The 11,699-nt window shown below is 33.4% G+C and overlaps 2 protein-coding genes across 4 annotated transcripts in view; one reads left to right on the top strand and one right to left on the bottom strand.

The window, feature by feature from the left end:
- ADAT2 (adenosine deaminase tRNA specific 2) overlaps positions 1 to 11,699 on the top strand; it is a 118,858-nt gene that overhangs the window by 3,032 nt on the left and 104,127 nt on the right. Inside the window, exon 2 of one of the 2 annotated variants that reach the window (XM_079938738.1) lies at positions 2,922 to 3,076. The gene's annotated coding sequence lies outside the window, so the exon portion shown is untranslated. Of the gene's footprint in view, positions 1 to 2,790; positions 3,077 to 11,699 lie in introns of those variants that run through there. The other variant, XM_079938739.1, reaches the window with a different exon arrangement.
- PEX3 (peroxisomal biogenesis factor 3) overlaps positions 1 to 11,699 on the bottom strand; it is a 44,870-nt gene that overhangs the window by 7,043 nt on the left and 26,128 nt on the right. The window contains exons 11-13 of one of the 2 annotated variants that reach the window (XR_013830709.1): positions 4,507 to 4,603; positions 1,966 to 2,125; positions 404 to 546 (exon numbers count right to left, since the gene is read on the bottom strand). Coding sequence is in view for 1 of the 2 variants with exons in the window: in XM_079938736.1 (XP_079794862.1) it covers positions 2,042 to 2,125; positions 4,507 to 4,603 (181 nt within the window). In the remaining variant the exon portion in view is untranslated. Of the gene's footprint in view, positions 1 to 403; positions 547 to 1,167; positions 2,126 to 4,506; positions 4,604 to 11,699 lie in introns of those variants that run through there. The other variant, XM_079938736.1, reaches the window with a different exon arrangement.

Here is an 11,699-nt window from a genome sequence, read left to right as displayed (position 1 = left end):
ACCCAACGCAGCCAAAAAAAAAAAAAAAAGTTGTAAAAGACTGAAGGGAAATATAGTAAAAATCTACAAGAATTCTGTACCCCTGGTTTACAACTATATAATGTTAATACATGTGATCTGTATAAGAAAGACAATTAGAGAACCCTTAGAAGCAGACCTACACTGAAAAGGTAGAAAAGACATGGGTCCTACATTCAATAACTGGCAAATAAAGATTATTTATATTTTAAGTTAAAATATCTAAGAATACATGTGTTATTTTTTAAATGATACCCTGCTTTAAATGACTTCTTGGATTAACCAAACAACTAAGGGTCCCAGATAAAAGGGCTCCTACTGTACAATTAGAAGACAAATTTATAATGTCTAAGTCCAATTAGCTTTAAATACATGTGGTTTTTACCTTGTCATCTCTAAAACTGCTACAACTCTACAGAGGTAGATGATTCCAGGTGATAATTTTCAGATGATCAGCTTTCTATCCTTAACAAGGCTGCACCTGTTCATTCTCAAAATTTCCTTGGATGAAATCCTGGGTTAATATTGCTGGAAGAGATGCATGCCCTATTACACACACATTTACTAATTTTCCAAAATATAGTTTTTCCACCACCCTATTAGAAATAACATCATTATATTCTGTCAAATTTTGAAAAGAAGCATTTGCTCTCCTCTCCACTTTTACATCTGTTTTTTCTGTTTTTTTTGTTTTGTTTTTTGTTTTTTTAAAAAAATATTCTAGGCATAGATTCCCTAGTGGTTGGCTTCAGGCCTAACCTGGCCTTAGAAGAGACTTCACAATTCATTTTCTACCTTCTACTATTTAGCTATATGTTAGAGAAATAAAACAACATAAAATGATGCTACTGAAAATATTCTTATGCTACTGAAAATATATCTAATATAATGACGATCATGATTCATTTATTTCTGCTCTAATTACCCATATAAAGAACTATAGATTTACTAGAACAATGAATTATTTCTTTTCAGAAGGAAATGCTATTTATTTTTTCTAAACAAATAAGTTAAAAGAAAGCAACAATTACCAGTTAAAATGAAACTTGAAAACTAGTGTAATCTCCAAAAATAACAGCAAAAATGCTATGGGACAAATAAATTAATAGTTGTAAAGTATTAACTCAATAAAACCATATTTTACTAAAATACTTTATTGCAATAAGATTCACTGTTCAAAATCAATACAAAGTAAGTTATTAAAATTATTTACAAAAAATGAATGAAACTATGTACAGTAGTTAATCATAGCTGTGAGTAAACGGCATCAACACAATTTTTGCCCCTAAATCAATATGTAGTTTCCTAAGGATTGTTAACAACAGTAAAGAAAAAAATTGCTGATCATAGTTGTTCCCTATTTTTTTCTGGCCGTGCCATGCGGCATGCAAAATCTTAGTTCCCCCGACCAGGGATCAGGGATCGAACCCGTTCCCCCTGCAGGAGAAGCAGGGAGTTTTAACCACTGGACTGCCAGGGAAGTCCAGATCACAGTTGCTAAATTAACTGATTTCTCTAAAAAAACGAAGTCCTCAATCAGGTATATTTAAGACAAATAACTTATCCCTTTGAATACTAACTGGAAGTCTGATTCACTCCTGTATACTGTAGTCCAGAGAACTTAATGATTAAATAGCATTATTTTCCAGACTTCACACCTACTTCCCAAACAGATTTTACCTCAGTATTAATGTCAAAGTATACTGAATTTCCTATTATATAAAAGAAGTATCTACATTAATCAGTTTGGAACTAATATCCATGGTGTAACAAATTATTAACAATTCTGACATTTGCCCTGTGTACACTCAGATATGCCCACAAAAACCAGTCTGTTGATGACTTTAAAAAAATATATTAAGATGCCAAATAAATCTATTTTATTATGAAATGAAGACTTTGATTATGAATATATTTTTATTAGACATTTCAGTACCAAATCATTACCCTCTATATAGTTGATTTATTCAGTGTATTTTTTAAAGCAAATGAATTCCACTGTAGTTCTTCCTGAAGGAAAAAATCATTTCTCCAGTTGTTGAGGAGTACTAAAGGCCTCATACACATTAGCAGCGAAGTCTTTCACTTGCTCCATCATTAACAGATCCTAGCAAAGATGACAATAAAACATTACAGTTTATAAAAAGAACAGATAATCAGAATTCATTTCTGTAATCAAGCAACAAAGTTAGCTCTAAGTTTTGTGGCATTAAGGCCAAAAAGAAAACCATTTAATGAAAGAAGTAGTTTTTCTTATAATAAATTCCTGGAGATGTTTATTGTTTAAGTTCTTACGTGAGAGATAGTGGATATGATAAGTATTCAAGTGTGGCTTAGAGAAGACGACCCAAAATAGTCTTCAAATGGATTTCTGTGTGTGTCAAGTGCTAGAAGAGTATCTGTTGAATAAATGATTACAACACTATACAAGTCTAAAGGTACTTTTGCTGGAAGCTGACATGACATGATTGAGGTATATTACTTTCTAACATAGAATATATGTAGTATATCATATATTACATATACACACATACATAATCACACATATACACCTGAGAACAGGGGTTCTTAAGGGATCTGTGAATGTAGATAAGGAAAAAATTACATCTTTATTTTCATTAACCTTCAACTAAAATCTAGCATTTCCTTCAGTTATGAATGTAAGCAACAAACTGATAGTAGCAGCAGAACCTCTGAATTTGCCTTTAGTAGAAATCAGACATTTTTACATCATATGATAGACAGCTGTGGAAGTTACATGGAGTGCCATTACATCTTGTTATTTAATGCATGAACAAAGAAGCAATATTGCTATATCGTAAATCTGATTTTTAAAAGTATTTTAAAACTGTATGCAATTGGTTTTCTTTAAAACCTACGTATTTTACAATATGCATTTATAGACATTATTCTGAGGAGGCGTCCACAGGCTTCTCCAGATAGTGAAAGGATCTATGACAACAGAAACCATTAAGTGCCCTGTGAGCAGCAGAGAAACAAGAAGTGAACCTATCCTTTGTGTTCTCTCCTAAGCATCAGAAAACCCAAGTGAGCTTAGGTAAGTCTTGTTCTCACAAATTCAAGGTTAAATTCTCTGAATACCACGTGGCATTTTAACTCATAGAAATCATAGTTAAAAAAATTGGTGGAAGTCTTGTCAATTAATGGTCTAGTTTATAAACTCAATCTACATCCAGTCACACTAAGAAAATTTACTAAGCATTAGTATCAATGATGTTTTTACTAGGTTGAAACCTTTTGTCTTCATTCTCAATTATACAGACTTTAATTAATGTAGAACATAAATTACTTAAGCACCAGAGCTGGTGTTGTATTACGCTTAGCTGTATTTCCCACTTGTCAAGATGAACAGCTTACTGATGAAGCCAGAGACTTCATGAAAATGGAGAAAGATAAAGGTTTAAATGCCAGAAGTTATAACTTTTTTTCTCACACTAATATACATGTAAAAATTAAAAAAAATAAACAGAAAATTTAAAACTAAGTTTTTAATTAAGATTTTTTGAGCTTAAATTAAGCTTAAAATTAAGTGAAATGAGATCAGCCTTATTCATTCTTTCTTCTGAAATATGAATGGCTAATTCTCATGGGTGAGCGGATGACACAGAAGACTGAAGGAGTGAGGAAAAGTAGCATGTTAAGGACAAGCTAATGACACTATACAGAGAAAGGAAGAATTACAACCCATAGTCTCAGGACTCTTCATGTCCTCAAGTAGAAATCCACAGAGATAAACGATACTGAGAAGATGCCATCTTTACACTTAGGCCTAGGGTCTCTTTGCACTGCACATTATGGCAGTGGTTTGGAACTGAGGTGTATTGCAGGTAATTTATTACTTGTTGTACAGTTTCCAAGTTTGCAAGTGACTTGGAAAAAAACCTATGGATTCAAAGTTGTCCTTTTAATAAAATTAGTCTTACTCAATGTATTCTAAAATGCTTTCCTAAGAAAGGAGATGGAGTTATAGGTAGTCTAATGAAAAATTTAAATAACCTACTGAGTATGCAGTTTTTAATGAGCAGATTATTGGTGCAATATTAATTGTTGTATTTATTAGCTATTAAGATGCTTTACCTTTCCCATAAAAATTTTCAATTTTTCCTCAAAATGCGAGGAACTAGTTCGCTGATTTGCCTCAAGGCTCAACTTTTCTACTAGCACAGCTTAATGCAAAACAGTAACACTGTAAATTCAACTGACCACTAGAATGTATTTGGACTAAAATGTAGTCTGTCTAACACGTGTTGGACTATAACATGGAGAAAGGTATTCCCAACCTCATAAAAGTGCCATGATACATTATTACTCTCATGGGTCATGCTACCATACTCTACATGTGGTTTCAAGTTTTTGGTTTCTTTGAACAAATATCATAGAAGAGAAATGTAATTTTATGTTGGACAAACAGGATCACAACCAAGAGTACAGTCTGTTTTTAATAATACCCCCAAGCTTTCCTCTTACCTGAACAAAATGACTAGGTGTTTCACTGCAAACTGAATGGATCTGTCCATTTATTATTGGAATTATCTTAGCTAAAGGCAGGCTGACACTGGAAAGACTGAAAAATCATCACAGTAATAATTATTTTCTTAAATTATAGGAACTTAATATTTTAATTATAAAAGTAATAGTCATTGAAAAGTACTTATAGAAATGTATTAATAAGAAAATATAAACCACATATAATTCTACCACCTAGAAATAACAACTATGATGTCAATTGACATCATAATTAATTTTTTCCAGTAATTTTTTATATATACATATCTATACTTTTTGTGTTTTTAACACACAACTATAACATCCCAAGCAACACTTGTTTTGCATTTTTATTCACAGGTTATAATCATTTTTCCATCTCATTAAAAGTTCTTCCAAAGTTTTTGTCTGTTTTTTAATAATTATATAGTAATCCATCCTCTAGCTGTGACAATTTATATCATCAGCTCCCTACAGTTGGGCATTTAAGTTTTTGCCTAATATTCCTTAATGTAAATAACTTTTTGTATTTACAGTAAATTACTGGGTCGAAGGGTATGAATGCTTTTAAGCTTTAAAATGTATATTGCCAAATGCTCTCTGCTTCTCTAACAGTTTATGAGGATACCTGCTCTATCATGCCTTCTTTCTACATCAAGCATTATCTTTTTCTTTAACCTTCATATGTCTGATAGCTGAAAATGGCATCTCACAGTTTTGCTCTGTATTTCTCTTAATTACTAGCAATGTCAAATGTTTTTTCCCTCTACTTCAGTGAACTGTACTGTCATCTAGTCAGCTGAGTAAGTAGGAAACCTGGGATCATCGGTACTTCCTTCTCCTGCCTATATCCAGCCTCTCCACAATCCTCAATATTTCTTAAATGTGTCTACTTCTCCCCATTGCCAAACCTATCCACACTAGGCATTATCTCTTCTCTAGACTACAGCAATGACCTTCTAACCTGTAAATGCTCAATAAACATTTCCTGGATGAATGAATGAATGAATGTTATGTGTGACTATATATATAATGACTGTTAAATAATGAAACTACTTTTTGTGTGTGGGTTAAAGACTTGATTTATTACATAAAATATCACATTTCATACATTTAAACCTGGGACTACACTAAAATTTTCCTTTTAAATATCATGAAAATGCTGAAGCTATGGTATCTAACTAGTATGCTGTGCTAAGATTTGAGGGAATGCTTTTTTTTTTTTTTAACATCTTTATTGGGGTATAATTGCTTTACAATGGTGTGTTAGTTTCTGCTTTATAACAAAGTGAATCAGTTATACATATACATATGTTCCCATATGTCTTACCTCTTGCGTCTCCCTCCCTCCCACCCTCCCTATCCCACCCCTCCAGGCTGTCACAAAGCACCGAGCCAATATCCCTGTGCCATGCGGCTGCTTCCCACTAGCTATCTACCTTACGTTTGTTAGTGTGTCTATGTCCATGACTCTCTCTCGCCCTGTCACAGCTCACCCTTCCCCCTCCCCATATCCTCACGTCCGTTCTCCAGTAGGTCTGCGTCTTTATTCCTGTCTTACCCCTAGGTTCTTCATGACATTTTTTTTTCTTAAATTCCATATATATGTGTTACAATACGGTATTTGTCTTTTTCTTTCTGACTTACTTCACTCTGTATGACAGACTCTAGGTCTATCCACCTCATTACAAATAGCTCAATTTCGTTTCTTTTTATGGCTGAGTAATATTCCATTGTATATATGTGCCACATCTTCTTTATCCATTCATCCGATGATGGGCACTTAGGTTGTTTCCATCTCCGGGCTATTGTAAATAGAGCTGCAATGAACATTTTGGTACATGACTCTTTTTGAATTTTGGTTTTCTCAGGGTATATGCCCAGTAGTGGGATTGCTGGGTCATATGGTAGTTCTATTTGTAGTTTTTTAAGGAAACTCCATACTGTTCTCCATAGTGGCTGAACCAATTCACATTCCCACCAGCAGTGCAAGAGTGTTCCCTTTTCTCCACACCCTCTCCAGCATTTATTGTTTCTAGATTTTTTGTTGATGGCCATTCTGACTGGTGTGAGATGATATCTCATTGTAGTTATGATTTGCATTTCTCTAATGATTAGTGATGTTGAGCATCCTTTCATGTGTTTGTTGGCAGTCTGTATATCTTCTTTGGAGAAATGTCTATTTAGGTCTTCTGCCCATTTTTGGATTGGGTTGTTTCTTTTTTTGTTATTGAGCTGCATGAGCTGCTTGCAAATTTTGGAGATTAATCCTTTGTCAGTTGCTTCATTTGCAAATATTTTCTCCCATTCTGAGGGTTGTCTTTTGGTCTTGTTTATGGTTTCCTTTGCTGTGCAAAAGCTTTGAAGTTTCATTAGGTCCCATTTGTTTATTTTTGTTTTTATTTCCATTACTCTAGGAGGTGGGTCAGAAAGGATCTTGCTGTGATTTATGTCATAGAGTGTTCTGCCTATGTTTTCCTCTAAGAGTTTGATAGTTTCTGGCCTTACATTTAGGTCTTTAATCCATTTTGAGCTTATTTTTGTGTATGGTGTTAGGGAGTGATCTAATCTCATACTTTTACATGTAGCTGTCCAGTTTTCCCAGCACCACTTATTGAAGAGGCTGTCCTTTCTCCACTGTACATTCCTGCCACCTTTATCAAAGATAAGGTGTCCATATGTGCGTGGGTTTATCTCTGGGATTTCTATCCTGTTCCATTGATCTATATTTCTGTTTTTGTGCCAGTACCATACTGTCTTGATTACTGTAGCTTTGTAGTATAGTCTGAAGTCAGGGAGCCTGATTCCTCCAGCTCCTTTTTTCGTTCTCAAGATTGCTTTGGCTATTCGGGGTCTTTTGTGTTTCCATACAAATTGCGAAATTTTTCATTCTAGTTCTGTGAAAAATGCCAGTGGTAGTTTGATAGGGATTGCATTGAAAAAAGTGGAGACATTTATGCATTCCTGAAGAGATCAGTCATTATTCTCCTTCACAGTACCTTTGCAGCATTTTTCTTTTTTTTTTTGAATTTTTAAATTTAACTTATTTTTTATACAGTAGGTTCTTAACAGTTATCCATTTTATACATAGTAGTGTATACACGTCAATCCCAATCACCCAATTCATCTCACCATCCCACCCCCCACCCCGCCACTTCTCCCCCTTGGTACCTTTGCAGCATTTTTCAAAACCTGTCATGATTTTTGTTTGATGTGTCTCTTTATATGTTAGTGAATTTGTCTTCCACAGAAATTGAAGATAGCACTACCACACAAGGTCCATGTGGTTTCATGCCCACCTCACTCACTGTATTATCCTAGCACTTTGTAAAGGGCCTGGTGCAGTGTGTGCTCAAAACATACTTGTTGACATGATTAATAAAAGTTTCATTCATCCATTGCTATGTCCCACCCCCAATGTCTACTTTCCCAATTCCACCTTCACAAAGCAATCAAAGTGATCCTACAATGTAAATCCCATCCTGTCACTCTCCTGCCACTTTTCTAGTGGCTCCCCAGCATTCTCAAGCTGACAATCATAACCTGTATGTGCTGAATTCTCCAACTTCATCTCACACCATTCTTTCCCTAGTTCCATCCTTTCAGCTGCCACACTGGTCTTCCAGGTCCTCGAAGTGTACCGTGGTCCTCCTGTCTTCAAAGTCTTTGCGCTATGACTTCTCCTCTGAATGTCAACTGCCTCACTCTATCCAAGACCTCATCTTTTTGTTCTTGTTCAAATTATTTCCTTGCAAACTCTACTTGACTTTCCATGTTTGTTCAAATACTTCTATTATATGCTCAACATTCTTTTCCTATATAACACTTATCATAGTTTATGCAATTATGTTTACTGTCTGTTTCTCCTACTAGATTATAAGATCCATGAGGACAGAGACTTAGTAAAGTACTTGATAAATAGCAGATGTTTAATAAACAGATTTTAGATAAATGGACAAATTGGTCATTTCTACATGCTCTTTTGTGAATTATGTTTGTGTCTCTGACCATCTCCTTCTTTGGGTTTCCTTCCTTAACTGATGTGTATATAATGCTATGAACCTCTGTATATGATGCATATAATTTGCAAATACTTCCCCAATATATCATTTGCATTTAATATTGATTATAAAGTTATAACTTGCTTGATCTTTAACTTTTAAATTTTACCGCCAAACATTATTTTATTCATATAAAGTTCTTTACTTTCATTCTTAGAAAAACTTTTTCCATCTTGAGATCAGCTAAATATTCACCTGTTTTCTATCACTTCATTTATGTTTTGATTGTTTAAACCCCCTGGTTTTTGCTTTTGTTTTTGTTTCTGGCTATAAGTATGGTACAGAAGGGCTCTAACTTTATTTTACAATTAGTCATCTTACCATGACTGTCTTACCGTTATTTACTAAATAATACATCTCTTCCTAACTTTTATCATATGCTATATCTTGTATATTTTAGAGCCTGTTTCTGGATTTTATATCGTATTTCACTGATTCATCTATTCCTAGTAACATATTATTTGAATAACTGTACCTTATAATACATGTTCTATAGGGAAAGTATTCATTGCTCTACTTCTTCAATAATTTCTTGAGTATTCTCAGCCGTTTATTCCTCCTTTAGTACTATCAGTTTTTTTTTTTTTTTTTTGCGGTATGCGGGCCTCTCACTGTTGTGGCCTCTCCCATTGCGGAGTACAGGCTCCGGACGCGCAGGCTCAGTGGCCATGGCTCACGGGCCCAGCCGCTCCGGGGCATGTGGGATCTTCCGGGACTGGGGCAGGAACCCGTGTCCCCTGCATCGGCAGGCGGACTCTCAACCACTGCACCACCAGGGAAGCCCAGTACTATCAATTTTTCAGGTTCAAAAATAACAAAGCAACCACTCTCTAATCCTCAGTGGATTTTGATGGTACTTTGACCACATTTATAGATTAATTTTGGGAAGCTAACTTTACAAATTTTAGCTGATTCTCTTGGATTTCTAAGTATAAAATCATGTCACTTTCATATAACAATAACTTTTTTCTCTCCCTTTCTGAAACTAATGTCATTTTCTGAAGATAAGAATTTAACTTAGAAAATCAAGAGTCAACTAACAGTTTATTATACAGTAATAAACATTCAGTAAGTGTCTCTTCGCAAAATAAATATATAAAACTCACTGGCATTCCTGAATTTGGTTCTCAGAATTGTCTCTTCCTAGTCTTACTGCACTGGTTAGAATAATAAAATGATGCTGAATAAATATGACAATAGTGACCATCTTTATACTGTTTTTAATTTAATGGAAATAATTCTAGTGTGTTGCCATTAAGTATAACATTTGCTTTTGATTTCAAATATTTTATTATATAAAAAGGATTTTTTATTTCTAGAAGAGGTTTTATCAGTAATAAAAGTTATATTTTATTGAATGCTTTTTCAGCAACACTGAAGATGATGCTTGTTTTTTGTCCTATTAACTTATTAATGTTATGAATTAGTGTAATAACTTTCTTAATGTTTAAACTTCCTTGCATTCTTAAAATAAACCCTAATTAGTCACAGTCTTGGAGAATAACTAGAAATTCCAGGCTCTGATGTGAGACAAATGTGAGTGAACATCTGGCTTTACTACTCGCTGGCTGCGTGACCACAAATTATTTAATTTTTCTCTGTCTTAGTTTCCTCACCTGTGGCAAGAGGAAGATACTAGTACTTACTTCCTAGGGCTATTTTAAGAATTCAATGAGATAATGTTCTGAAAAATACCTATCATACTTGTATGTAGAAAAAGAAAACAGAAGTACTGGTCACTATTATTACTGCTATATATTTCTGAATTTCATTTGTTTATATTTTATTTAGGACTCATATCTATATTCGTACTTTAAGTGCATAGTTTTTCTTTTACATCCCATGTTTATCCATCATATTTTCTATTGGGTTGTTTCTTGTGATAGGAAAATTTTTAATATTATATATATATATGTTTATATATACACATATATTATATGCACATGTTATATATATAGTATATACATAAATATATACATATGTAATATATACATATATATGTAAAATTTAATGTTTTATTAGTTTACATCATTTTTCTGTTGATTCTCTTGAGGGTTCTGGATTATTAATTGTAGTACACATAATTAGTGATATTTTCTCTCTTTGCCAATAGTTAAGTATAAACACTGAGTACTACAGGAGTGATAATGAGTACTACAGGAGTTCAGAAAAGACTATCAACGGCTGATGTAATTGTAACATAATTTTTATAATTCTTTAGTGTATAAGATCAAGTATTTGTTTATATTATATCAACTATTACAATTCTTATAACTACTCAGGAAATGACTAATACTTCTGCTAGGTAGAGATTATAGTGAAATTTTGTTGACTGGAGCACCTTGATTTAGGGAGTATTTTATAGAGGCTGAAATTTTTTTTTGATAATTTAAAGAACTGCTAAAAAAGATTTTAGGATGATATTTAAATTGCTTCAGAAAATAAATTTTATGATGCTAGGCATTCCAAATCCTCAATGTTAACTGCAAATTATTCCTTTTTGTATAATAAAGATGGGTCCCAGAGAACCGGGCAAATAAAATAATCTTGCCCTGTGTATTTGAGAATTAAATTGGACATTGCACATACATACTGCATATCAGTTACTGTTACCCCTAATTTTAACAGATGAGTTTATAGTCAGTTAACATTGATTTAGTACCTATTATTTTCTGAATTTAACTTAAAAAACTGCAAAAGAGTGTAAATCCTAATAGGAGATTCAAGGTGCTCATGCTGAGATGATAAGAATATAATAAAACCATAAGATATCTTTTGGCAGTGTGAATCCATGACTTAGTAATAGTTATGATTAAAATCACTACCAATTGCACTAAATAAACATTCCTAATCCTACAATAAGGGCTGTAGAACTAGGAGATAATTCATCAAGTGGGAATTTAGAAACAAGAATGCTTGGCTGAATTATACAGGCTAGTTATGGCTCATAGTACTGGAATAATATAAGAGAAAACATTAAAACTTAAATAATGTTTTCAGTTTTGTATTCTAAAGAGTGAAATCTAAAAAGCCCCAATAATTGAAATTTGGCCTATAGAAAAAATAGTTTCACAACTTAAGTACTTTATATAGTGGCAAAATTTTTGGAAGAAA

The sequence above is a fragment of the Stenella coeruleoalba genome (genome assembly GCF_951394435.1).
Source record: "Stenella coeruleoalba genome assembly, chromosome: 12".
Classification (NCBI taxonomy): Eukaryota; Metazoa; Chordata; class Mammalia; order Artiodactyla; family Delphinidae; genus Stenella; species Stenella coeruleoalba.
Note: the sequence above shows the minus strand (reverse complement) of the source record. Positions and strands in the feature narration are given on the sequence as shown.